Below are 27,805 nucleotides of genomic sequence, written 5' to 3' on the forward strand. Positions count from 1 at the left end.
TGTCGGAAGTGATAGGAGAGGAATGCATTGCTGACATTCATCTACTACATGGGGGTGGTCGTCTAACCATTACGTTATCTTATACCCCAAAAAAAATCCATGTCGCACGCCCCGGCATATCTATCTGTACCAATCAATCACAGGCATGGCCGCCACACACTGCTGGGTATGAAACCGATCCCACCAGGAGGCGTTTATGCCGGGGTCTCAGCTTCCACCTGTTTCTGCATCACAACCCTCCCGGCTCGGCCGTCAGCTTCTTCCTCGCCTGTGTTTCTGGGGCTTATGACAGAATCAGCTGCTAGAACGTTTTATCTGGAGACTAAAATTAGGATTGTTTCTGGGTGAGGAGGAGCCGGACTTGTCTCTCATACAGCTCAGATCAACCAACGACCAAGACCCCTGGACAAGGAATCCTCCACGAGACCCCAGAAGTCACTAGGATCTACAGGAACCCGAACCAACCACTGGGGGGGAAGCACAGCATTACAAAAGGTACCGTAAGGAGATTTTATTAAAGGGACCCCATAAGTTATATCTTGAGTGCATTCTATTGTTCCCTGTTATCTACCATTTTGGGCTTGGGAGGGGCTGACTATAGTGTTCTTCAATGGGATGACTAATATCTGCCCCCATTATTAGTATTTTATTTCATCTTTTTTTATCTTATGTAGATATTTCTTAAAGGGGCCATACACAGTAGACAGTGGTCAGCCTTGGCTGACATGTGCCCCTCACTCTCATTCCGCCTGCCATCTAAGTGGGCTAGGAGTTGTAGTTTTACAACAGCTGGAGAGCTACAGGTTGGTTGGAGACCCCCGCTGTACTTTGTAAGGAGATACTTTGTTCTCCTACCAGCACAATCTTAATCATCGTATAACAAAAAGTTCTGCAACTTTCTAATATACTTTGTGTTTCAATTCCTCACCATCTTCAAGATCTCTGCTTATTGTCAGTGAATGAAAACATTCTTGTTTACATCTAGAGGCTGAAATCCTTTCCTAGTCTAATGCTTCTCACAAGTGAGACTTTGCTACAATTGTATCCAGACAATAAACACAGCAGTACAAATCCCTCCTGTCCTAATAGTTTGTTACAATGTATCAGTGCAGGTAAAATCTGTCAGTCTGGAGACAGGCTGTTTAGTTCATAAAGGATTTTCTACACTGGATACAATTGTAACAAACCCTTAGCTGTGAAAATTGTTAGGTCTGTACAGGTTTTGATCCTATTGATATAAAACAAGAATGTTCCTATTCACTGACATCTAGCAGAAATACTGTGAAATAAATTCCAATAATCTGCCATATTGGTCTCAAGAATACCGGAGTATCAGAATTTTGATGAATATTAGTTTGGAGTTGGCTCTGGTTTTAATGATCATGATTTATTTTTTTCTTCCAGGTAGATGGCGGCTTTGTCCCTTCCCCCACAGAACTCACACGTGGGTTTAGACATGCCGGGGAGCGCTCCTCGCTTTCTGTCTTTTCCTCGTTCAGTCGCAGCATCCATTGGCACACATGCTGTCCTGAGATGTCGTATAAGTGGAGATCCACCACCCAGTGTATTGTGGGAACGCGTCGGAAATATTCGTCTTGAGCTGGGGGACAGATGCTACGCTCAGACAGACGGGGACTGGTACCAGTTGGTGATCAGTGACTTGCGGCTGGAGGATTCTGGCCATTATATGTGCAGAGCTAGTAACTGGTCAGGGGAAGGCTACGCAGGCGCCAAACTCACTGTGACGCTCAACAACACTCCAGTCAACGAGCCGCGTGTTGGTCCATCGAATGAATTATTTTTATCCACCAAGTTGGCCAACCCATCATATTCCAGTACGGAGCCTTCTGCCGAAACAACCCAACGCCCAACTCCATTGGATACGACCAACAACGATGACCACCACTCTGATGGCCCCGACTTCCCTCCATGTTTTCTGCTCCTTCCGAGATCGCAACGGTTGACCCGTGGTCAAAGTGGGGAATTCACATGCACAGTTTCAGGAAAACCAGAGCCTTCAATTCGTTGGGAGAAAGATGGAAGGGGCCTTGAAGAGATTTTTGATAGATCTCATTACCAGTTGTCTCCCGGGGGACACTCTTTATGTATTACTCATGTCCGCCCCCCTGACGCTGGCGTCTATGTGTGTCGGGCCACTAATTCTGTTGGGCAATGTTTGGCTGCTGCCGTACTTCTTGTGGACCCGACCCCGCGGCAAGGTCCCGAACCAATTCCAGGGGATCCTCCGGCCCAGGTGAAAGTATTCACAGTCAATGAAGGGAAACATGCTAAGCTTCGCTGTCTAGTTACTGGTAAACCAAGGCCTGAAATCGTCTGGCGCAAAGATGGACGTGCGGTCAGCCCTGGTCGCCGAACTCTCATTTACGAAGACCGTGATGGGCACTTTATACTCAAAGTGCTGTTCTGTCGCCAACAGGATCGAGGCTTGTATGTGTGCGGTGCCTCAAACTCAGCTGGAAACACGCTTAGTGCTGTCATGTTACATGTGAGAGGTATGTAGGGGGAACACGTAATGCAACTTCAATTCACACTAGAACCCCTAATGGGGTCAATTCCAATATTAGAAATATCTTAGAGAATTGCTAGATATGCAGTTCCATAATATATAAGGCCAGGTTAGCGCACGGGCGGCTGGCCTTAGGGGTATGCAACCTGTACGATCGCACAGGGCGCTCCACCTATCATTACTCAAGGGGGCACCACTAGCCCTAATGGACTGGGCACTGGAGCGTGCACCCTCAATCCCACACTTGATGCACAAATCTATAGAACTGCTGCTGCACAGGACACAGCTACATCCCCTAGTTTATTCATTGGGCAGTGTTATTTCAGCACTGTATGATTGTATTATTTGGGCACAATAGGGCATCAAGGAAAGGGCATCCATAGAGAGTACTGCAAAGGGCGCCAACCAACCTATGGCCGGCCCCTTCTCGAAGAAAAAACGACACTTTCACATACAGTCTGCATGGATTGCCAATGGGCACCCTAATCTACGATAATTATTGAGCCTAAGTTCTAGAACTTTGACTATTTAAATGGGATGGGGGGCCGAAACAATAAAATTGACCAAAAACATTTACATTGAAGGTAGAGATGTAGCATGAAACCCTTGGGCCCCGATGCAGAATCTGTTGCACCCGTCTATCCCACCCCGCCTATCAGATAGCATTTAGTATTGCTGTTCTCTTATGTGGCAGGCAACAATTGGGCCCTCTCAGACATCAGGGCCCCTGATATGTTTTCAATGTCGTCACCCTCTTAGCCACGCCATTGGTTTCTGTGCTATCCTCAGTGCTGCTCATCGATTGCCGTCTGGTGTCTTTGGGCCCTTGATATATGTGTGTATCCAAACTTATGCCATGGTAACATTAACGGTGACGGGTCCGATGTAATGCAACTGGTTGATACAAAAATGGCAGTAGACAGTCATGTGACGGTCACACGGGTAAATATTGCGCAACATTAACCATTGAGCTCTATTTGAGGGTCTGGTAACCTAAACTTAGGAGCCAATGCTTCAAAGTTATTTTCAGATTTTGAAAACTTGAATATACAATTAAATTTTCTTAAATCCAATAGTCCAAAAATCCCCATAGTCCAGCACCTACTTCCACCACAGAAATAAGGACTCATCTGGAATCTCCGAAGACGAGACGCAGAACACAGTAAAGAGCTAGTGATATTAAGGAGATGAATACGGAAAAGTCAGTGGAGTCTATACAGTCAAGTGAATAGGATGAGCTGCAATACCAGACACAGCCACTCGTATGGATGAGGCGCTGTGGCTATGTAAACAGTGAAGGGGACGTGGCGCTCATGCAAAAGCCACAACCCCTTTACTGTTCTCATCGGTGGAGGTTCTCGAGATCGGACGCTCACCGATCAAACATTGATGGCCTATTCTAAGGAGAGTCCATCAATGTTAAAGTCCTGGAGAACCCCTTTAAATGGGGTTGTCTGAGGATAGATATTGATGGTATATCGCCAGCGGGTCCATGGTCGACCATGCGCCCTGCTGTCACTTTGTTTCAGTGATCGGCAGGGGTCACATCAGTTGGATCCCAGCCACTTGGGCATTGACAACGTATCTTATTTCATCAATGTCTGTCCTGAGACAACTCCTTTAAAGTGGATTTTCACCCAAATCTTAACATTGTCCCTATATTAGTAAATCAGTAGTTAGAGCAGCAGATAAAGTTTGGTATTTAGGATTTATTCACTTACAGAGATATTGTACTTTTTCGGTATTGTTCTGGCGGCCATTTTTGCAGAAGTGCAGTCGTATTGGTTGTTACTATTGAAATCATCTCTCAGATGACACTGTCATTCTGTTCAATCAATAAAGTTATGGCCCCTTTGTACCTCGGTAACAGCCAATGCTGTCTGCCATTTTTTTTTTTTGGGGGGGGGGGGGGGTCATTTGTATAAACGATCATTGTATAACTGATTGGCCAAGTGTAGGTTATCAAGAGGGGGCAAAGGGAGTAAAGTAAAACCTGACTTCAGAATCAGACTACCCTTGGTTTGTTTGTAGTCTGTAACCATGGAGACACATAAGTCTGCATAGGAGCTGTATACACAAAACGGTCGGCGATTGTTTATTTTTTTATTTTACATGCATTAGAGCAATAGCAAAAAAATTGGTTGCAAAAGTGTACCTACCATTTTAAGGATAGCGGATGGCCTGCCGCATTATCTTGCAGTGCCATGCTGAAAACAAGTAACGGACTATCAGAGTTTTTGGATTATCAGATGCAGAATAAAAGGATTTTTTTTGACTGTATATGCAATGTTAAAAACACAGTTTCAAGTGCCCTAGTCTGGGACCATTATGACCCATGCTCTCCCTTTCCTGCAGAGGTAGGAGAGCGCTTCCCAGCTCCGTTGAGAGACATAGCGGTGAGGGAGGGGCAGGACGCCATTTTGGAGTGTTCAGTTCCAGAAGGGATCCGGACATCCTGGTACCTAGAGGATCAAAGACTTCATCCAGGGAAACGACATCAAATGGAGGAACATGGTAGCCTCAGACGACTGATAATCCGAGGGGCCCGGACAGATGATGATGGTGTCTATGTGTGCCAGACTCATAGAGGGGCCCAGAGTATTGCAGAAGTCGCAGTAAGAGGTGAGGTCTACCATCACATGAAGTTTCCCGTCATTTTTATTTAGTATTGGTCAACAATTTATATATCGAGTCATAGTTATAACCTAAATAGACAGTAACTGTGAATCCTTTCCTTTACTTCTCTTGTACTGCTTTTGATATTTTATCTCCAATTATGTCTAAAGCAAAAATGTAGAATTCAGCTGGTTTCATATTAGCAGAGAGCAGTGCAATGTGGGAGCTCAGCTGTGTCTGACAGCAGGGTGGTGCTAATCTGTTGTCTGTTTCCAAGGGCAACCAGTAGGATTTTGAAAGCAGTTTAAAAGTGGTGCAAAAACAGTAAATAATGGTATTTTTTTTTTATTATCTGGAGACTTTAGGGTTTGAAGGTCTATGAATGTCTTTTTGTCTAATGCGTTTGAGAATCTTATAACCAGACTTTGGTATCGCCGTCTCAGGGCCCATTGTGAAGAAGCTGCCCCGTCGTTTGGAGGTTGCCGAAGGTGGAAATGCAGCGTTTTGTGCTGAGACGGAGAGTGAAGTGGAGCAGGTCGGTTGGACTCGGGATGGTTTCATCCTTTCTGAGGATCATAGAACGGTTGTGAAAAGTTTTGGAAGGACTCATGTATTGGTGATGGTCGGGGTCACACAAAAAGATGCGGGTATCATACAGTTCCATGCTGGGCTTTCTGAGTCTTCATGTCACCTCCGGGTGAAAGGTAAGAAACAATAATAAGACAGGTACATTATCCGGTTCCTGTATCAATTTAAATGACTGACCCCCCCCCCCCCAATGGGGCATGAGGTTGAGTGAAGGCTGATGCAGATTGTCACGACCTTCCATAGAGTTCCTTCTAAAGTTTGGGCTGGGGTTTAGGCTTAGAGATAAACTAATCAATTCTACACAAATCAAATTTAATTCCAACTTCCAAAAAGTTTCTGATACAGTGAATTCCGAAACTTTTAGGGAAATAAAATGCGGCAAAATGCCGGCTGTCGGCCATACATCCAGTGAAGGAGACATAGTGGCCATATGGGCTTGAGAAAGGGAACTGTTTGGCCGAAACGTCGCCTTCACTGTATGTATTCTTTTGCATTATGCAATAAAAAGTTTACCTGATTGAAGAAACCTGATACTGGTGGAGTGGTACTTGTTGCTTGTTTCTATAATGCAGAGTATTAGTTTCTATTTTTTTTCACCACATTTATTTATGATACAATATTGATAATACGCATTATGTACAGTACAGCATATGAACCTAGAAATGTTGCTAAAAGCAACGAAAAAAAACCAAGTTATCACATAGCTATGAAAAATAGAAACTTTATGAGCACTAAAATCATGAAGGATAAAAAAAATAAAATGCTAGTGCCCTAAAACTTGGTCCCAAATTGCTTTTAAGATTCTTACGAAAAAAAAAAATTACTTCCTGGAAAATCCCTTTAAGACGTCCACCCTTGAACACCATTCGCTTATTTTTTAAAATCTAAATTGGTCCAAAATCCTGTGCTGATTAGTTTCTCAATGTATCTTTCTAGCGATCGAAGATCCGTTTTTCTAATACAGAGCTCCAAATCCCCTGCATAGACACAGAATCAAATTCAAAAATTCTAGCTGCCTGCAGCCACCACTAGGGGGAGCTTACTGCATACTGTTCATACATTGAGTTCAATAATAACACAGTATGCAGTAAGCTCCCCCTAGTGGGGGCTGCACCACTAATTTAATATTTATGCAGGGGATTTGGTTCTTTGCATCAGAAAAGGGAGCTCCGCCTGCTATAAAGATATATTATGATATTAATAAGCACAAAATGTTGGACCTAAATACGACGAGACGATAAAAGGTGGAGATTCTTTCTGAAACAAATGCAGCTTGGAATACATATGTCCGTCTGCATGGGAAGCCCTGAGAATTTAAAAGGTTAATCCAAGGGCACGTTGAATACGTCTTGCAGTGCTGAGCCGCCTCTTCTATGAATATTCTTGGATTAACGAAATCCCACAGGGCGCTGTAACGTTACATGTCTCACTAATGAGATAACCAAATGTTTCTGGATCTCCCGATGTTCAAGATGCCGAATCATAACAGCTCAATCTCTTTTCCAGTCACTTATGACTGATTGGCTCCACTCTTAAAGTGACAGGTTAGTTCACCTTTTAATCCTTTGCTTCCTTGTTAGGAAAATTTATTTTCAGCAATTCCTTAAAAGAACACACTGGGCATAGCTGATGCAATGTGTTATGTCTACTACAGGGTCTGAGGGGGTGGAGCATGACACAAGGATTCTCTCTTTGGTGTGCTTTGAAACCTCTGTGTCATGCTCCGCCCCCTCAGGCCTTGCACTACTGTCCCTTTAATACATATGTTTTCCCTTTATAAACAGGAGTAATTTGTGTAAGGGGGAAGAGCAGACACAAGAAAATTGAGTTTTCCACAAATAGATGTAGTGCTATATTGTACTTTGATATGTATCATATGACAAAGGCTTAGATACAGCAATTCAGCAGACTGTATCACAGATGGCAGACTTAGATACAGCACTCGCCATACTGTATCACACATGATAGGCTGAGATACATTGGCTCAGCTGACAGTATCACACATGAAAGGCTTAGGTACATCGTTTTGGTGGACAGTATCACACAGGATAAACTTAGATACCCTGCTCCAGCAGACAGTATCACACATGTTTAGCTTAGATACAGCGTCTCAGAAGATGGTATAACACATGATAGACAGATGAATTTTTCTCAGCAGACAGTACCACACATGATAGGCTTAGATACATCAGCTCAGTGAACAGTACCACACGTGATGAGCTTAGATACGCCAGCTCATCAGGCAGTTTCAGTCATGATAATTTAGATACACTGGCTCAGAAGACATTATCCCACATGACAGGCTTAGAAACACTGGCTCAGCAGACAGTATCACACATGATAAGCTGAGATACAGCAGCTCAACAAGCAGTATCGCACATGATATGCTTAGATACACTGGCTCAGCAGACAGTATCCCACTTGATAGGCTTAGATACATGGGCTCAGAAGATGCTATCACACATGATAGGATAAGATACACACCTCAGCAGACAGTATCACAGATGATAAGCTTAGCTACATCGTCTCAGCAGACAGTATCACACATGATAAGCTGAGATACAGCAGCTCAACAAGCAGTATCATACATGATATGCTTAGATACACCTGCTCAGCAGACAGTATCACACATGATATGCTTAGATACACTGGCTCAGCAGACAGTATCACACATGATATGCTTAGATACACTGGCTCAGTAGACAGTATCACACATTATAGGATTAGATACACAGCTCAGCATACAGTATCACACATGATATGCTTAGATACACGGCTCAGCAGACAGTATCACACATGATATGCTTAGATACACCGACTCAGCAGACAGTATCACAGATGATATGCTTAGATACACCGCCTCAGCAGACAGTTTCACACATGATATGCTTAGATACACGGCTCAGCAGACAATATCACACATGATATGCTTAGATACACCGACTCAGCAGCCAGTATCACACATGATATGCTTAGATACACCGACTCAGCAGACAGTATCACAGATGATATGCTTAGATACACGGCTCAGCAGACAGTATCACACATGATATGCTTAGATACACCGGCTCAGCAGACCGTAACACACATGATAGGATTAGATTAAACATTAGGGTTATTAGGGTGAGGCCGGATTTACACGAGGGTGTGCGTTTTGCGCGCGCAAAAAACACGGCGTTTTGCTCACGCAAAAGGTCCATAACAGCTCCGTGTGTCAGCCGCGTATGATGCGTGACTGCGTGATTTTCGCGCAGCCGCCATCATTATGACACTCTGTTTGTATGTTTGTAGCACGTGGTGCTTTTCTGTTTTCATTCATACTTTTTACTGCTGTTGCGCGAAACACGCGCGTCCCACGGAAGTGCTTCAGTGTTCTGCGCGTGATTTTCGCGCACCCATTGACTAACATAGGTCTGTGCTAAGCGCGTGAAAATCACGCGCGTTGCACGGACGTATAACACGTTCGTCTGAATAAGCCCTGAATGATCACTTGTCCTGCATAATGTACACACTATCTGTTGCAGAACATCAAAAGGATGAGGAATATCATTTTGATTGATATGACACTCCAACTTCCCTTATAAAAGAAGTTCTGCAGCAACCATGGTGTGTATTAGGCCGAATTCAGATGTCCGTGTGAAGAGTCCATTGAAGGATAGAATATGTCCTATTTTCTTCCGTTTTCACGGATCCCTCGATAGACTGAAGTCTATGAAGGATCCGTGAAAACGGGACCTGCATTGGTGCAATTCGTTCCGTTTTTCACGTCTGAGTTTGCCCTCGTTCGTGTGAATCTGGCCTTATACAGAACATTGCTCCTACTGCTGCAAAAGACTGACATGACGTTCTGCTCCCTCTTCAGAAAGATGTTCTGCAGCAGTTCAGTGGCTATTATAAGGCATAATGTACAACTTAGAACGTTAAAGTTTAGAATTGACGTCTGGAGACGCTGCTGGGGCGCAACCGTCAAACGCCAAAGTGTCACCTGTACAGGAGCTTTATAGACTTCAGCGTTACTTCTATGACTATGACTTTTAGGGGGCGCATGATGCTTTATATCAGTGGTCTACAAACTGAGGCTTTCAAAGCTCTTGCAAGATAAGAAGTCCCATCGTGCCCTGTCAGCCACGGGGTCAGGTTGTGGCGGGCCTCCTTTGCCCTCAGGGCCCGTATGTATATGTCTGCCTATGTGCACTTCTATATTTTTCTGCGTCAGTATTATGAGTGGTTGTGAATTATACCATTTCTTCTTTGTGTTCAGTCAGGGGCTCCAGCATTGCCCCGGCCTCTGGAGAACCATCTAACAGGAGACAGGATGCCGGACAACCCATGTGCCTCAGCTGCCAGGTGCCCAGCTCAGGGGCAAAAGTGCGCTGGATGAAGGATGGTCAAGAAGTGGAGACAGGAGGACGCTTCTCTCTCCAGTCAGATGGCAGAATGAGAAGGCTTCTTATCTCATCATTGGACCCAGTAGATAGCGGGACCTACACCTGTCAAATGGGTAATGACAGCACCAGCTTCACTGTCACTGTGTCCGGTAAGAACATCTGTAATCCTGTCCTCCTATGACATATCCGCTATGTGCGGGTGGGGTGGGGGTGCATTTTGACTTGGAATTTTTTTCCCATAATAAAAACCATTTGGGATCTCATGGATCATTGGGATGATCGTTTCATTCTTATCCATAACCCATTTTAATGGGTATTATTGGGCACAGATAATTTGCAAAAATACACACGCCCTCAAATTATTATTTCCATCTTTTATGGTAGAGAAGAGCTCTGCTGCTGTTTCCCCATACGGCCCTTTTGGGGGCCAACATGAGAATCTCTTCACCATTGGCCCTATGAGCCCATAGCAATCATATATACTGCCATAGACTTCTTTTTAGAGTTATTGGAACTGGTTTTATATGATAAATCATTTGTGAAAATGAAAACGACGATCTTTCTAGATCAGATGTAAATGATTCTTTGACAACAAAATTTTAAAGGGGATGTATCATCATAAAATCATTATTTTTTAACTATCCACATACAAAGAAATCTTGAAAGAAATTGCAGTTTTCACACTGACCACTAGAGCATACACATGAAGCTGACATTTCCTGATTTCTGTAGCTTACTTGTCAGCTTTACTGTGCAGACTGGGGCTGATAATAAGTCATCTCATTATCAGTAGAGGGCAGGGACTTAATGACAGCTCTATTGTACTGCTGGAGGCCCAGGTAAGGCAGGATATGAGCACTATATACACATATAAGTCTCTTTGTGCAGCTTCCCTGTCACTACCTGGTCCCTGGGGAAGGGGCTATACCCCATCACTTCCTGGAGACTGTAATAATCTATGACATTTTTCTGTCACTTCACTCTCATTTATTTCAGCTGCCATAAAACACACATACCCTGCTGCTCTGACTATAAAGAATCGATTGCCAATTATTTAATCTGCCATAAAGCATACACACCCTGCTGCAATATCCATGTAGATTGCACTCCCATTCATTTCAGCTGCATAAAGCACACACACCCTGCTGCACTGTCTGTATAGACTGCACTCCCATTCATTTCAGCTGCCATAAAGCACACACCCTGCTGCACTGCCTATACAGACTGCACTCCCATTAATTTCGGATGCCATAAAGCACACACACCCTGCTGCGCTGTCTGTACAGATAATACATGCAGGAAGTGTGTGTCCTCATAATAAATAGCTACAACATGTAAAAAATTGACATTATTTCTCTATTACTTACTTACATTTAATTAATGAAACAAAAATAAAATAAATTAGACATTCCCTTTAACATCAATAGTTTCTACAAAACTGATATACTATGTGTTATACCCAGTGCAGGGTCTGAGGGGGCGGAGCATGACACAGGGGTTTAAAGGTACCAAAGAGAAAATTCCTGTGTCATGCCCCGCCCCCTCAGACTCTGCACTAGCAATAACACAGTGTATCAGTTTTGGAGTCTTCCTTGAATTGAATGCTGATGATTACGTCCTACATATATTGAACTGCAGCTACATTATTGTTGCTACTGAAACATGTGACTTTTTACTTTCTAGAGCCCCCGGTAAAGATCATAAACACCAGCGATGACACCGAGCATAAATGTGTGAGCGGAGAAGCCGTGGTGCTGAGCTGTGAGGTGTCCAGGGAGAACGCCCATGTGCGCTGGTACCGGGATGGGGTGGAGGTGGAGGAGAGCGAGAACATGAGGTTGGAGTCAGACGGGAGACATCGTAGATTGATTATTACATGTGCCAGTCCAGAAGATGCTGGGGAGTTTGTCTGTAATGCTGGAGATGACTCGGTCTTCTATAATGTGTCTATTTCCGGTGAGTAAAAGAAATTGGAAGTGAAATGTAGATTGTCATAATAATACAAATACTGCTGCAGAAATCCAGTGATCGCAAATAAATGCCCACTTATGTCAATGCCTGTCCAGCTAGAAGAGCAGTGGCAAATTATAACGGTGGGGTAGGCTCAGGTTTAGTTTCAACAGGTCTTTATTGAAAGACAAAAATATGACATAGGAGAAATGCCCATATACCCCACGCACGGGCCGATGAACATGTAAATTCACAATACAATGTAAAGTGAGTGCAGCTCTGGAGTATAATAAGAGCTGTAGCTGAGGATCAGTACAGGATAAGTAATGTAATGTATGTACACAGTGACTCCACCAGCAGAATAGTGAGTGCAGCTCTGGAGTATAATAGAAGATATAACTCAGGATCAGTGCAGGATAAGTAATGTAATGTAGGTACACAGTGACTCCACCAGCAGAATAGTGAGTGCAGCTCTGGAGTATAATACAGGATGTAACTCATGATCTGTAAAGGATAAGTAATGTAACGTATGTACACCGTGACTCCACCAGCAGAATAGTGAGTGCAGCTCTGGAGTATAATACAGGATGTAATTCAGGATCAGTACAGGATAAGTAATGTAATGTATGTGCACAGTGACTCCACCAGTAGAATAGTGAATGCAGCTCTGGAGTATAATACAGGATGTAACTCAGGAGCAGTGCAGGATAAGTAATGTAATGTATGTACACAGTGACTCCACCAGCAGAATAGTGAGTGCAGCTCTGGAGTATAATACAGGATGTAACTCAGGATCAGTATAAGATAAGTAATGTAATGTATGTACACAGTGACTCCACCAGCAGAATAGTGAGTGCAGCTCTGGAGTATAATACAGGATGTAACTCAGGATCAGTACAGGATAAGTAATGTAATGTATGTACACAGTGACTCCACCAGCAGAATAGTGAGTGCAGCTCTGGAGTATAATACAGGATGTAACTCAGGATCAGTATAAGATAAGTAATGTAATGTATGTACACAGTGACTCCACCAGCAGAATAGTGAGTGCAGCTCTGGAGTATAATACAGGATGTAACTCAGGATCAGTACAGGATAAGTAATGTAATGTATGTACACAGTGACTCCACCAGCAGAATAGTGAGTGCAGCTCTGGAGTAGAATACAGGATGTAACTCTGGATCAGTACAGGATAAGTAATGTAATATATGTACACAGTGACTCCACCAGCAGAATGGTGAGTGCAGCTCTGGAGTATAATACAGGATGTAACTCAGGATCAGTACAGGATAAGTAATGTAATGTATGTACACAGACTCTACCAGCAGAATATTGAGTGCAGCTCTGGAGTACAATGCAGGATGTATTTCTATATTTAAATAAAATAATGTAAATATATACTTTAATTGAGAACTGTAACTAAAATACATAGGGAGGAATTTCTGAATAGTTTTGCGTCTCTTTTTTTTAAAAATTTGCTTAAAAAAGTCATAAATCACGTTACTCGCCAGTATTCAAAAGAGGTGAAAAAAGTGAGCAGGCTTTCCACCTTTTCGACAGATTTAGTAACTATAGCCATAACACGGCAGACTCTCCAATAGTTTATACATACGTTTTTCCATCAATGTTAATATCACCCATGCGTAATATTCTTTATCGTATCTGTATGTATTATACTCCACCATCCTACCCCCCACAGAGCCCCCAGTGAAGATCATAAACACCAGTGATGATGCAGAACATAAATGTGTGAGCGGAGAAGCCGTGGTGCTGAGCTGCGAGGTGTCCAGGGAGAACGCCCATGTGCGCTGGTACCGGGATGGGGCGGAGGTGGAGGAGAGCGAGAACATGAGGTTGGAGTCAGACGGGAGACATCGTAGATTGATTATTGCATGTGCCAAACCGGAGGACTCGGGGGAGTTTGTCTGCGACACTGGAGATGACTCGGTCTTCTACAATGTGACGGTGACAGGTCAGTGACAAGTTCCAGAGCCTTCACACCTCTGTCTTCCTGTAACAATGAACTATTTCCAATGTCTACGAGTCTGGCCGGAGACCAGAGATAAAAATAGCGCCTGACGCAAACCGCCAGTCAATTAAGTATTAAGAAGCAGATAATAAAGGAGCGAAATGGAGACAACTGGAGCCAGCTCAAGTCAACGCCATTAACACTTTATCTGAATACTGGAATTTATACGTCATCATTGTAGGTACGAGGCATATGGAAATTTGCCATGATACCATTTAGGCGGCCATTCGGGGTCAAGATTGAAAGAAGATGAGTCATTCTTAAAAATTATTTTATCTAACAATCTATATGATGATGGTAAGGATAATAATTTAGATTAATTTAAAGGATCTCCAGCAAAAAAATGTATAGTAAATTAAAAGTTGTCCCAGCCCTTCACTAAAAAGTTATATGATCTTCTCTATAGAATGTTTGTCAATACATTTTTGCCAGAGAGTGAAGTCTCTCTTGTTCTGCTGCTCGGGGAGGGGGTACACAGAGCACAGACGGCCCCCATCCAAGAATACTATATGGGCCACTGGGTCTCCAATAGCTCATCATAAATCACTGGTTGGATCCCCACAGATGACACATTGATGATAAGATCCGAGCCCATCAATGTTTTTTCCCCAAAAATCTCTTTAGTCAAAATAGCTGGTCATGACTATTCCACCAGAGCTGAACTCACAATTCTGCAGGCTTCTGAAATTTAACAGCATCATCTGCTTGTTCAACCAAAAAAAAATAAATAGACGAACACTTGGGCCTCACTATACAAACCAAAATAAAGCGGGGAAAAATTAAGAAGAAAGGGGATAAATAAGAAATAAAAAAATTACAATTCCTTAGCGTCCTCCACGAAAAAAATCGAATATGAGAAAAGTGAAGCAAAAAAACAACTGTGTGCCAATATTTATAACACTAAAGATCTTATTCTACATGTCATACACTATTAATAATTTAATAATAATTAGAGAAAAATATGAAAAATGTAAGATTATAATAAAAAAATACAGAAGAAAATGGTCCAAAGAATTAGAACAAAAAAAAAATTATTAAATAATTCGGGAGGACAAATCTAAAGTAAGTTCTGCCGCACAATTTAGCTACACTGTGGGCACGGAGCCTGTAGGGCGTACTACGGAGCAGTAGCATGTGCCGCCAAACGATGCCTCCTAACGCTATGTTTTCCCCTAGAAGTAATGCCCCATAATACGGTGTCTGATGGAACATGCAAAGTTTTTTTTTTGCCAGATTACGGTAAATCCGGCGAAAAACGCTTTTTACCTCCGTGTGAATTTGGTGGCATATAGAGGTACAGTACCGTAAATAATGCAAGTCATGCACCAGTCCTGCAACATTGACTTCTATGGGGACACAATTGAGTCACTTGAATCTCTGCTAAACCATATATAAGAAGATTACCCCTTGTCCAGACCAGTTGCTTGGACCGCCATTAATCAGCTGTGATCGGTGGGCTAATCCAGCAGCAAGTGTTCAATTTCCCAACAGCGCCACCACAGGGGAAATTAAGCATTACATGATGCCCCATTGAAATAAATAAGCTGTCCTTATAATGCACAGACGTGCCAGTTCCTCCACAGAAAGAGACACTCTCTGCTCTGGGTTATTGACTGAGGTCCCGAAATCCAGGACTTCCCTTTATTAACTCAGCTTACCCAAATAGGGTATTTGAAAATGGGAGTCCTAAACCAGACGTCTCTTTTAATAACTATCAATATGCCTATGGCCGGATTTAGGGTCTTATTATAATCACTATATAACCTATAAACCAAATCCCGTTGTTCCCTCTTCTGTGGATTTCCACCCTTCCCCCTCTTAGTCTTGTCTGTCTTCCTTAGAACCACCGGTGAAGATAATGAAGACTAGTGAGGATGTGAAGCACAAGTGGATGAGTGGTGATGTGGTGGTGCTGAGCTGCGAGGTCTCCAGAGAAAATGCCCCTGTGCACTGGTACAAAGATGGCGTGGAGTTACAGGAGAGCGACAAGATCAGAATGGAGTCGCACGGAAGGGAACGGAGGTTGATTATTTCTGCTGCAAGAACAAAAGACTCTGGAGAGTTTGTGTGTGACGCTGGGCAGGATTCCGTCTCCTATCATGTGACTGTGGCAGGTCAGCGAGTGTTTCTCACCCCCATTACAAAAACACAAAATATACAATTCTGTTAAAAATCGGTTACTGCCATTACAGCGCGCACAGGGGTTGTCACCAATGACGTACATACCATAGAGGCAGGGCAAGCGATTGGTGGGTGGGATCTGACATTAATTTGCTTCCCCTGCTTTCTGAAGCCACCACTAGGGGGAGCTCACTGCATACAGATTTATACAGCTCCCATTGAGTTCACTACTAACTGTATAAATCCATATGAAGTGAGCTCCCCCTAGTGGTGGCAGCAGGCAGCCAGAATTATATCATTTTCCTCTATAAAGATATATCGTACAATTAATCAGCACAGAATTTTAAACCTAAAAATTAGATGTTGGACATTAACGTCACATATGGCGTTCTCTGTACTTCCTGCCACTCATCCCATAGAAAAAAGACACAACCGCAAGTCTCTCACCAGCCTGAAATCAATGGCCGATAATAGGGAACAATAGACTATATTCAATGTATGGAGATAAAATAGATTTGCAATTCCTTTAAATATTTTCAAACTCAGATGATATTTTTAAACTCTTTTTCTATTCTATTATTCAGTTTCCAACATTATATTCCCACACCTTTATTATCATTTAGTTAAATTTAGACTTCAGAAACCTTTTTATAATAAAAGATAAGGATCAAAATGCGTCAGCACAGTGTCAGGCAGCAGCCATGCAAGTGTCAATAATACCAGATGGGGGAAACAGTTTTGAATAAATCTCCGACCCATCATCTCAAAGTTAGATTGCGTTTACAATGTGCAGCTTCTAGATGGAGATTATCTTCCTGATTGTATTCTTACCATTATAATGTGACAGAATAATAGGAAGAATTATGTGTTCTGCGGAATGCACAGTATATAGAGTTCTATAAAAGGATTTTATTTCAGAATGCATTATGTGATGAGTGTTCTAGACCGGAAAAAGCTGAGCATTAAAAGATAGAAATATATTTAATGTAATGGAAGTTAAAAATTCCTCTTTTGGTTCTTTATCATGTGGCACGCCAAGGGTAAAAAGGGGATATCTATTTTGCCTCCCCCTCCTTCTTCCCCCCAAGTGCTAGAGCATGTGAAGCAATATCAAAGGGGAGGGGACTAGATTGCTTGGTCTCTAGCTGAGGCTTCATTGCTCTGTATACAATGAAACAAAGTGTACAAAGCTCCACCCCCTTTTAGCTAAGCTCCACCTTCCACTTTATTTCAGCGAAAAATGAAGAAGGCCGGGAGGAGTTTCTAGGTTTCTACTAGAGCTTGAAGAAAAGCTTGTATACTTATTTTTTTTCGTGTTTATTTACTAGGAACTATTCAGACCCAGGCTAAGTTGGTGTTGGTGTCTCACAGTGGCACTCTTTCAGCTAGAAAATCACTATCACTCCTAATGCTAATTTTTTTTTCCAGATTAAAGTGGCCGTAAGACAGGTATTTATTATTAATCTCTTTTCTTTTAGACCCTCCAGTGAAAATTGTAAACACTGACGACGACGCAGAACACCGACACGTGAGCGGGGAGCGCGTGGTGCTGAGCTGCGAAGTGTCGAGGGAGAACGCCATGGTGCACTGGTACAAGGATGGTGAGGAACTGGAGGAAAGTGAAAACATCATCCTAGAGGCGGACGGTTCTCACCGTAGATTGGTCATCGTATCGGCACAAACCCAAGATTCAGGAGAGTTTGTGTGCGATGCCGGAGATGATTCTATTTTCTACAATGTATACGTGAAAGGTCAGTGACATTATTATAACACTAATATGACCAGAGATGAACAAATCTAACAGTCCAAATTGCATAAAGCAATTCACATGTTTATGGGTCAATAGTGGTGTATGAATACAATTGAATAATTGATTTGCCTTACGTGGTACCTTCTATAAGCACCCCTCTTCGCTCCCAGATATGGAGTACCATATCGTGCCTAAATAATATTATCATACAGTGTACCATGCCTAGTGGCCAACGCCATACATTGCCCAATAATCAGGCCATACAGTACCCAAATAAAATAACCATAAGATGCTCAAATAACAGCACCATACAGTTTTCTCAAAAACTACCTGATTAATAAAGGGAATCAATCAGCAGATGATCTGTCCTGGTCATGTGATGATCCCTTATGGTTATCACATGATCAGGACATATTTTTATCCTATGGTAGTAACAATGAAGGTTTCCATTCAATGACTATAAGAAGAGATCTTGAAAACTGTGAGCAATTGATATCCAAAGCATCTTAGAAAATGACATAACTTTCATTATGCAATAAATAAGTTTTTTTGACTAAAAGTGGAAAAACCCTTTAAGTTCTCATCCTTTCCAATAAATTTACACCCTGTTCGGTGGCGACGGAGCAGTCGTGGGTGAGGAGGAAGTTAGTCACTTACACAGATACTGTCCTTCCATGTAGCTGGAGATCCTTACATTGGTCCTTACATTGCAGAACTTCATAAATTTGTCGAAATGGTGGAAAGCCGGATCGTCATGTGTAATATACAATCTCGCCATTGAAAAAAAGAAATGCATGACCCCTGCCTCTACCTTTAATCTTGTCCTGTACCATACGGCATGTCCAGTAATCGTTAACAAAAACAAGTCTTTAGGTATCTCAAGGGGCATCTGTTTTACCATGCCCCCCCCCCCCCCCCCATTACCCTTTTCCGGTGCTAGTGCATGTGAAGCAACAGGATTAGGAAAAGGGGAGGGGCCTAGGCTGCATTGCCTTGTCTACAATGAGCACTAAGTAAATAAAGCTCAGATTGATACACGTAGTCCTTTAATTCAATTATTTTTCCGGTAGAGCCCCTTGTCAAGATCATAAAAACAAGTGACACCGAGGACACCAAAGAGTTGCTCAGTGGAGAGCGCCTGGAGCTGAGCTGCGACGTGTCCAGAGAAAACGCAGAGGTCTATTGGTATAAGGATGATGAGGAATTACAGGAAAGTGATAACGTCATACTGGAGGCAGATGGTTGTCATCGCCGGTTGATCATTCTATCAGTTCAGACGGCGGACTCCGGTGAATTTGTTTGTGATGCCATTGATGACTCCGCCATATTTAATGTGACTGTAACAGGTCAGTCCGACGTAGATACAGTATATAAGTATTGTATTCATAAATATAGAACTTTCAAGGATCTGGGCGCTAAGCAATCAATACTGTATTCCAAAACCTTCCAGGGCTGCAGTGCTACCGCCATGTTTTACCTACCATAAGTAATGGTCATATGTCTGGGAATGGGCCACCATGTTAATGGGCCCAAAGTAGCTCCATGAACTCATAATGCTGAATCTTGTCATTCGTTGAGGCCTATCCTTTGTCATTACCCTTACTAAGCTCATGGTGCTCCTCATTCTATGTCTAGATCCTCCAGTGAAGATCATAAACACCGGTGATGATGCAGAACATAAATGTGTGAGCGGAGAAGCCGTGGTGCTGAGCTGTGAGGTGTCCAGAGAGAACGCCCATGTGCGCTGGTACCGAGATGGGGCGGAGGTGGAGGAAAGCGAGAACATGAGGTTGGAGTCAGACGGGAGACATCGTAGATTGATTATTACGTGTGCCAAGCCGGAGGACTCGGGGGAGTTTGTCTGCGACACTGGAGATGACTCTGTCTTCTACAATGTGACGGTGACAGGTCAGTGACAAGTTGCATTATATTTCTGTAAATACAACATATGGTGGTGCATGTGGAATTACCAATTTGGTTTCGGCAAAAGGAACTTTTCCCTTGTCTGTACATGATGTACCCGCCATAATGTCATACAATGGGCATGATGGACATGAGACTCATGAAGCCATAGCTGTCACCAGATGTTATGTCCCGGATGTCACATGACATCATGTGTCCTGTATGGCCAGTAAGTGACAAAACATTTCTTTTTTGGTTGTGTTCCCACAGAAGTCGTCCTGAAAAACGGCTTAAATAGGAATTGCATTCTGGTTCTTCATTTAAAGAATATAGAGATCCAAGTGTTGTCATCCGCCAACCACTTATTAAGTCTGCCTACTAAAAATGGTGGCTTAAAAAAATTGTTTATGGAGTGTAAAAGGCCTTCTAATAAATAAGTAGAATTATACATTTATTGTACTGGTGTTTTCCTTTAACAACACAATTTATAGCATTGACCTTATGAAATCTTATAATGTATTTTTTCCCCCAGAGCCACCCGTGAAGATCTTGAATGCAGATGATGACACAGATGAGAGGTGTCTAAGTGGGGAAGAGCTGGCGTTGAGCTGTGAGGTCTCCCGGGAGAATGCCCCAGTCCGCTGGTACAAAGATGGGGAGAGAATGGACGAAAGTGAGAGGATCCGGCTGGAGTCTGATGGGAGACATCGCCGTCTAGTCATCCTCTGTGCACAGACACAAGATTCGGGAGAGTTTGTCTGTGATGCTGGAAATGACTCAATATTCTACAATGTGACTGTGACAGGTCAGAGAGCTTTCATTTACACTAAACACATAGATAGTGCTGGCCGTATGTTGATTCATGCCCTGTGCGGTACTTTTTAGAGTCACCTAGAGACAGGAAGTGATGTTATACATCACCTAGAGACAGGCAGCCATGTTATACATCACCTAGAGACAGGCAGCCATGTTATACATCACCTAGAGACAGGCAGCCATGTTATACATCACCTAGAGACAGGCAGCCATGTTATACATCACCTAGAGACAGGCAGCCATGTTATACATCCCCTAGAGACAGCCAGCCATGTTATACATCACCTAGAGACAGGCAGCCATGTTATACATCCCCTAGAGACAGGCAGCCATGTTATACATCCCCTAGAGACAGGCAGCCATGTTATACATCCCCTAGAGACAGGTAGCTATATTATACATCACGTAGAGACAGGCAGCCATGTTATACATCACCTAGAGACAGGCAGCCATGTTATACATCCCCTAGAGACAGGCAGCCATGTTATACATCCCCTAGAGACAGGTAGCTATATTATACATCACGTAGAGACAGGCAGCCATGTTATACATCACCTAGAGACAGGCAGCCATGTTATACATCACCTAGAGACAGGCAGCCATGTTATACATCCCCTAGAGACAGGCAGCCATGTTATACATCACCTAGAGACAGGCAGCCATGTTATACATCACCTAGAGACAGTCAGCCATGTTATACATCCCCTAGAGACAGCCAGCCATGTTATTCATCACCTAGAGACAGGCAGCCATGTTATACATCACCTAGAGACAGGCAGCCATGTTATACATCCCCTAGAGACAGCCAGCCATGTTATACATCACTTAGAGACAGGCAGCCATGTTATACATCACCTAGAGACAGGCAGCCATGTTATACATCCCCTAGAGAAAGCCAGCCATGTTATATATCACCTAGAGACAGGCAGCCATGTTATACATCACCTAGAGACAGGCAGCCATGTTATACATCACCTAGAGACAGGCAGCCATGTTATACATCACCTAGAGACAGGCGGCCATGTTATACATCACCTAGAGACAGGCAGCCATGTTATACATCCCCTAGAGACAGCCAGCCATGTTATACATCACCTAGAGACAGGCAGCCATGTTATACATCACCTAGAGACATGCAGCCATGTTATACATCCCCTAGAGACAGGCAGCCATGTTATACTTCCCCTAGAGACAGGCAGCCATGTTATACTTCCCCTAGAGACAGGCAGCCATGTTATACATCCCCTAGAGACAGGCAGCCATGTTATACATCACCTAGAGACAGGCAGCCATGTTATACATCACCTAGAGACAGCCAGCCATGTTATACATCCCCTAGAGACAGGTAGCTATATTATACATCACGTAGAGACAGGCAGCCATGTTATACATCACCTAGAGACAGGCAGCCATGTTATACATCACCTAGAGACAGGCAGCTATGTTATACATCCCCTAGAGACAGGTAGCCATGTTATACATCACCTAGAGACAGTCAGACATGTTATACATCACCTAGAAACAGGCAGCACTGTGTTATACAGCACTGTATAGTACAGTGGAGGCTGTATATAATTGTATACAGGGGGGCTGTATAGCATTGTCTATGGTGTGGCTGTATAGCACTGTCTACAGGGGGATGTATAGCACTGTCTACAGGGGGCAGGCTGTATGGCACAATCTACGGGAGAGGGTCTGTATGGCACTATCTACAGGGGGCACTACCTATAGGGGGCACTATCTACAAGGGGGCTGTGAGTGGCACCCAGGAGAGGGGGGCCAAGTCAAAAGTTTGCTATGGGGCCCAGTGTTTCCTAGTTACGCCCCTGACAGGCAGCCATGTTATCCATCACCTAGAGATGAGACAAGCAGCCATGTTATACAGGTAAATACATACCAAGTGAATTAATTGTTGCAATAACAATAATAATCAATCATCATCATCATCATCATCATCATCATCATCATCACTATTCCACCATTAGTTGTATAATGGATGTGTCCTATTAATTGACCCACCACATGTATGTAATGTAACCCTGTTGCTAGCAGATTGGCAGCAGATCACATGACTGACGCCATGTTTAGTCCTACTCAGTTAGCCCATGACTACAGGACTGATCTATGGGCTATACCATTTTACTATATAGACAGGGGACAACTGCACTGTGGGCAGAATTTTAAAAACATGTTTATTAGAAAATTAAAAATTTCATATTCTTCAAAGAAGAATTAAACCTATTTAGCTTTGAAAAAGGACGACTAAGGGGGGACATGATTAATTTATATAAATATATTAATGGCACATACAAAAAATATGGTGAAATCCTGTTCCATGTAAAACCCCCTAAAAAAACAAGGGGGCGCTCCCTCCGTCTGGAGAAAAAAAGGTTCAACCTGCAGAGGCGACAAGCCTTCTTTACTGTAAGAACTGTGAATCTATGGAATAGTCACCGCAGGAGCCGTCACAGCAGGGACAGGAGATGCTGCAAAAAAGGGTTAGATAATTTCCTAGGACAAAAAAGTATCAGCTCCTATGTGTAGAAATTTTTACCTTCCCTTTTCCCATCCCTTGGTTGAACTTGATGGACATGTGTCTTTTTTTTCAACCGTACAAACTATGTAACTATGTAGCAAACAAATAAAACTATTTAAAACGAAAATACCCCTTTAATGATATTTGCCGCTTCAGAAGAATGACCCAATAATACTTAGGACTGCTGTGCAAAAATTGCATGACCCATGGGACTTTATGTCTAAGAACACATCCACCTGGAAACCTAGAACTATGGCACACTGCCCTTGGTATTCCTGAACTGAGACATCCCAACTCTTCATATGAGAGGACAATGGCCCATTGACAAGTTTAAATCCAGTACAATGACACCCAACAACACTGATACTAGAGTTCCCCTTTAAAGCCATAACAGGGGTGAACTGAATCTATAATAAAGGCACATCTTTCCAGGGACGAAGAGTAAAGGCTCCATTATATTTTCGAACCCATAAAAATGAAGCATGGAAGCACCAAATGACATGAAGGACTTGTTTTAGGATACATATAATTGTGTTTTTGTGTCTATCCTTTCAGATCCTCCTGTGAGGATTGTGAACACAAGTGAGAGTGTAGAGCCCAAGTGTCTAAGTGGAGAGCGAGTGATCCTGAGCTGTGAGGTGTCAAGGGAGAATGCCAAAGTATGTTGGTACAAGGACGGAGAGGAGTTAGAAGACAGTGAGGACCTGGTTTTGGAGTCAGATGGAAAGCAACGGAGACTGGTCATCCATAATGCTCAAGTGAAAGATTCGGGAGAGTTTGTCTGTGACGCCAGAGATGACTGTGTCTTCTATAATGTTGTGGTATCAGGTCAGTGGTCTACTGCAAATCATCAAAGTGTACATTTCCCATATAATGCAATCTCCGAGCATAATATAGGTTGTGGTCCTACAGGTTCTATCACGTGTTGCCGGCTGGAGACTAGACGCTAAAGTTCTGTCTTGTTTTCCAGAACCTCCTGTGAAGCTGGTGAATACCAGTGATGATACAGAGCTGATGTATCTGAGTGGAGAACAAGTGGAGCTGAGCTGTGAGGTGTCGAGAGAGAACGCCTCTGTGTGCTGGTACAAGGATGGAGAAGAAGTGGAACAGATGGAGGACATAAATCTGGAATCAGACGGGAAGCATCGTGGACTTATTATCCCATCTGCCCAAACTAAACACTCAGGAGAGTATATCTGTGACGCTAGAGATGACTCCATCTCTTACTATGTAAAAGTTACAGGTAAGCAGTGTTGGTTTTGGGCCATACAAGTTTTTCCGCTATTAATCCTATATATTTTATGGTCTACAACATTGATGGTGGTAGGAGACTCCTGGTGGGGGTTGTACTAAGTGAAGAATTGACATCAATCACTTACGTATACTGGCTAGCTTTGCGAGAATCACTCACCCTGTTTGCCCGATTTGCAGATTTGCCACCACAACGGGTGATATTAACTTTGATTCAACATAAGTCAACGGCAAATACACATCAAATTGATTCACCCAATGTATTCGGTGGATCATAATTTAAAACCGGGCACGTCAATTTGCTTTCTAGTAACATGTCATCAATACAGCCAAGGCCATAGGTTCTATAGAGGCAGCTTATGCAAGTGGTATGGGGCCCCTGGAGAGAGGGTATTCATTCCAGGTTGGTCTCATCCCCAATTTACTGGGCTGTGAGAACCTGCATGGGGATGTGGTCTTCACCTTTGCTGCGATGTTAGCAAACAAGGACTTGGAAAATGTACTGAAGACATAAAAATAGGATGGGGGCCCAGGACTACTTGTCCTGGCAGATTAGAAATGAGGTCAAGCAGTCCCTGAAAGGGGCCTCATTGTTGTTGTTTTTGTCATCTTTGCTATGAGACAACCCTCACCCTCATCTTCTATGTATGCCCCTGAAGACATCAATTGGAATGGAAATCAGTGTTCAGTCAATCAAAAATGAGCTTCTTATAAAAAACATTAGACATTGTCAAAATTAGTCTTACGAGGTCAAAGATTTTTGATTTAGGCATAAAAATGATCAATGTAATGGCCATAAGCTTTCATTTTTGGCTTAATATCTCAAGATATAATATCATTGTTTGATATTATAATAAAACTATATTATTATGGTCTATATAGGGTTGTAGATATTTTTGGTAACTTTTTGCTTTTTTTTTTTCTAGAGCCACCCGTGAAGTTTATCAACACAAGCGAAGACACAGAGTTGGCATGTGTGAATGGGGAGCCTGCGGTGTTGAGCTGTGAGGTGTCCAGGGAGAACGCCTGTGTGCGCTGGTACCGGGATGGAGTAGAGGTGGAGGAGAGCGAGAACATCAAGGTGGAGTCCGATGGTCGAATACGCAGACTGGTTATAATCTCTGCACAGGTGCAGGATTCGGGAGAGTATGTCTGTGATGCAAGAGATGATTCTGTATTCTACAGCGTGTTAGTGACAGGTAAGGGACACCATGGGTTCGAATATACAACAATTTATTCTACCACTATCACAGAACTTAAGAGCATATGAAAGTGGAGTTTTATGGTGGAGAAGATAAACCAAAAATATCCTGCCAAATTATTATTATTATATTCTATCACAAGTTTATGTGCTTCTGTCATCATCTATCATCTTCAACTTCTTCTATGACATCATTATCCCATGTAGCATCATAACTCCACCTTTTTCCTATGTCAACATTACTGCACCCTTCTCCCCTATCATCACCATGCCTCCACTTTAATTATTTGTCCTCCCCTAATAGACTATACACTTTTACTTATCATACCATCTTCCCATGGATTATTATAGTCCCAACCTACAAATGTATGTTAACGTACACCTTCTTCATGATATCAACTCTTATATAGATCAACTGTTTTCTCCTTCTATATAATCCTAACCACCATCTTCCACCCTCTTCCCATCTCCTCTCCATTCTCCTGCAATTTTGTCATAACACCACCATCCTTCCGTATCATCGTAACTCCAATCACTCAGCTCTTCTTCAATATCTCCAATACTCCACTCTCCTTAATCCATAATGACTCTTTGATAATAAAGGTTGATGGCCTCATTTGGTTGACTTGAGTCATTTTTATGTTTAGTTCCTTTATTCATAGTCATGAACGACATATATTATTATTTCTGTATTTATAGAGCCTCCCACTAAGATTGTGTTCCCGGAAGTCCGCTCACAGGAACTGGAGTATATTGTAGGAGCAAGGGTGGAGCTGGTGCTGGAAGTGTCACGTAGCAGTGGTAGTGTCCGCTGGTTTAAAGATGGACTTGAAGTAGATGAAGATGAGAATCTGCTGGTGATCTCAGATGGAACTCGTCGCTGTTTGATCTTGTCAAGTGCCAATGTGGACGACTCTGGGGAATACATCTGCGACACAGACAGTGACTCCATCACATTAGATGTGAGGATATCCGGTAAGGAAATTTTAAGTGCATGTTAACCAAAATGTTTGAAAATTTCTTTGTGCATTAATGACTACTCCTTCCACCTCACTGTCCTAATTGGCCATGGACATCCTTGTGAAGATAAAGGGCCATCTTCTTCATGCAGCCTGACTTGTCGGGTCTTTCCCCAGTATCTTTGGGTATTGCCTGCAATACAGAGCAAGATGTGGTCTGCCCCGAGTTCAAGAGGTGGTCTGCCCCGAGTTCAAGAGGTGGTCTGCCCCGAGTGCAAGAGTTGATCTGCCACGAGTGCAAGAGTTGGTCTGCCCCGAGTGCAAGAGTTGGTCTACCCCGAGTGCAAGAGTTGGTCTGCCCCGAGTGCAAGAGTTGGTCTGCCCCGAGTGCAAGAGTTGGTCTGCCCCGAGTGCAAGAGTTGGTCTACCCCGAGTACAAGAGTTGGTCTGCCCCGAGTGCAATAAGTGGTCTGCCCCGGGTGCAAGAGCTTGTCTGCCCCGAGTACAAGAGGTTGTCTGCCCCGAGCGCCGTAGAGAAAAGCCACATATAGAAGACGCTTACCCCGTATCTTCACAGGTGGCTTCTGGGGCCAGTGAAAAGAGCAGGTTGGGGGAGCAGCCCTACTCCGGGAAGTTTTATGTTTAATACTCTCCACTTTTTATAAAAATCTGATTAATAACACCAGCAAGAATTTTTGGAAAGGGCCTGGTCTTAGTCCTGACAATTCTCCCTGCCTCTTCTCCACCTTCATTTGTTTGAAATCAATTTGTAACTCTTCCCAGAGCTGGAGACTATAGACAGCCTGGTTGTTAGGGGATCTTCAGACTGACAACACCAAATAATAGTCTGTAGTTGTCAGGCAATGTATCCCTAGCAACTAGACTGTCAGATATAATTTAGATATTCAAATCTAAGCTGTATTGTCAATGGGCTCACAGCAGACAAGGAGAAAAATAGCTTGTCAGCCGTCACACCACGTCATTCCCCATCAGCCTGCTTTATTAATTCGATTTTTCTAAGCAGAGAACCTCTTTGAAGGAAGAAACCAACCTGCCCCTTTCCTCTTGTAGGATTGTCTTCTGACAGGACCCGCCTGTCCCTACAAATATAAACCGCATAGAAAAGAAATGTGAAAACTTTATCTATCCTGTGGACACTATCTTAGTGCAC

General features: G+C 43.0%; 1 protein-coding gene across 1 annotated transcript in view; it reads left to right on the plus strand.

Moving 5' to 3' along the window:
* The first annotated feature begins 214 nt into the window (after positions 1–214).
* The window catches only part of OBSL1 (obscurin like cytoskeletal adaptor 1), an 83,530-nt gene continuing 55,939 nt past the window's right edge, over positions 215–27,805 (plus strand). Inside the window, 16 exon segments of the mRNA XM_075829182.1 lie at positions 215–495; positions 1,405–2,513; positions 4,883–5,149; positions 5,587–5,847; positions 9,993–10,268; positions 11,803–12,075; positions 13,769–14,041; positions 15,940–16,212; positions 17,698–17,970; positions 19,040–19,315; positions 19,605–19,877; positions 20,404–20,676; positions 23,779–24,051; positions 24,194–24,466; positions 25,401–25,673; positions 26,375–26,650. Of these exon segments, the coding sequence (XP_075685297.1) occupies positions 1,409–2,513; positions 4,883–5,149; positions 5,587–5,847; positions 9,993–10,268; positions 11,803–12,075; positions 13,769–14,041; positions 15,940–16,212; positions 17,698–17,970; positions 19,040–19,315; positions 19,605–19,877; positions 20,404–20,676; positions 23,779–24,051; positions 24,194–24,466; positions 25,401–25,673; positions 26,375–26,650 (4,918 nt within the window). The 5' untranslated portion in view covers positions 215–495; positions 1,405–1,408.

The sequence above is a fragment of the Rhinoderma darwinii genome, chromosome 6, assembly GCF_050947455.1.
Source record: "Rhinoderma darwinii isolate aRhiDar2 chromosome 6, aRhiDar2.hap1, whole genome shotgun sequence".
In the NCBI taxonomy this organism is placed as follows: domain Eukaryota; kingdom Metazoa; phylum Chordata; class Amphibia; order Anura; family Rhinodermatidae; genus Rhinoderma; species Rhinoderma darwinii.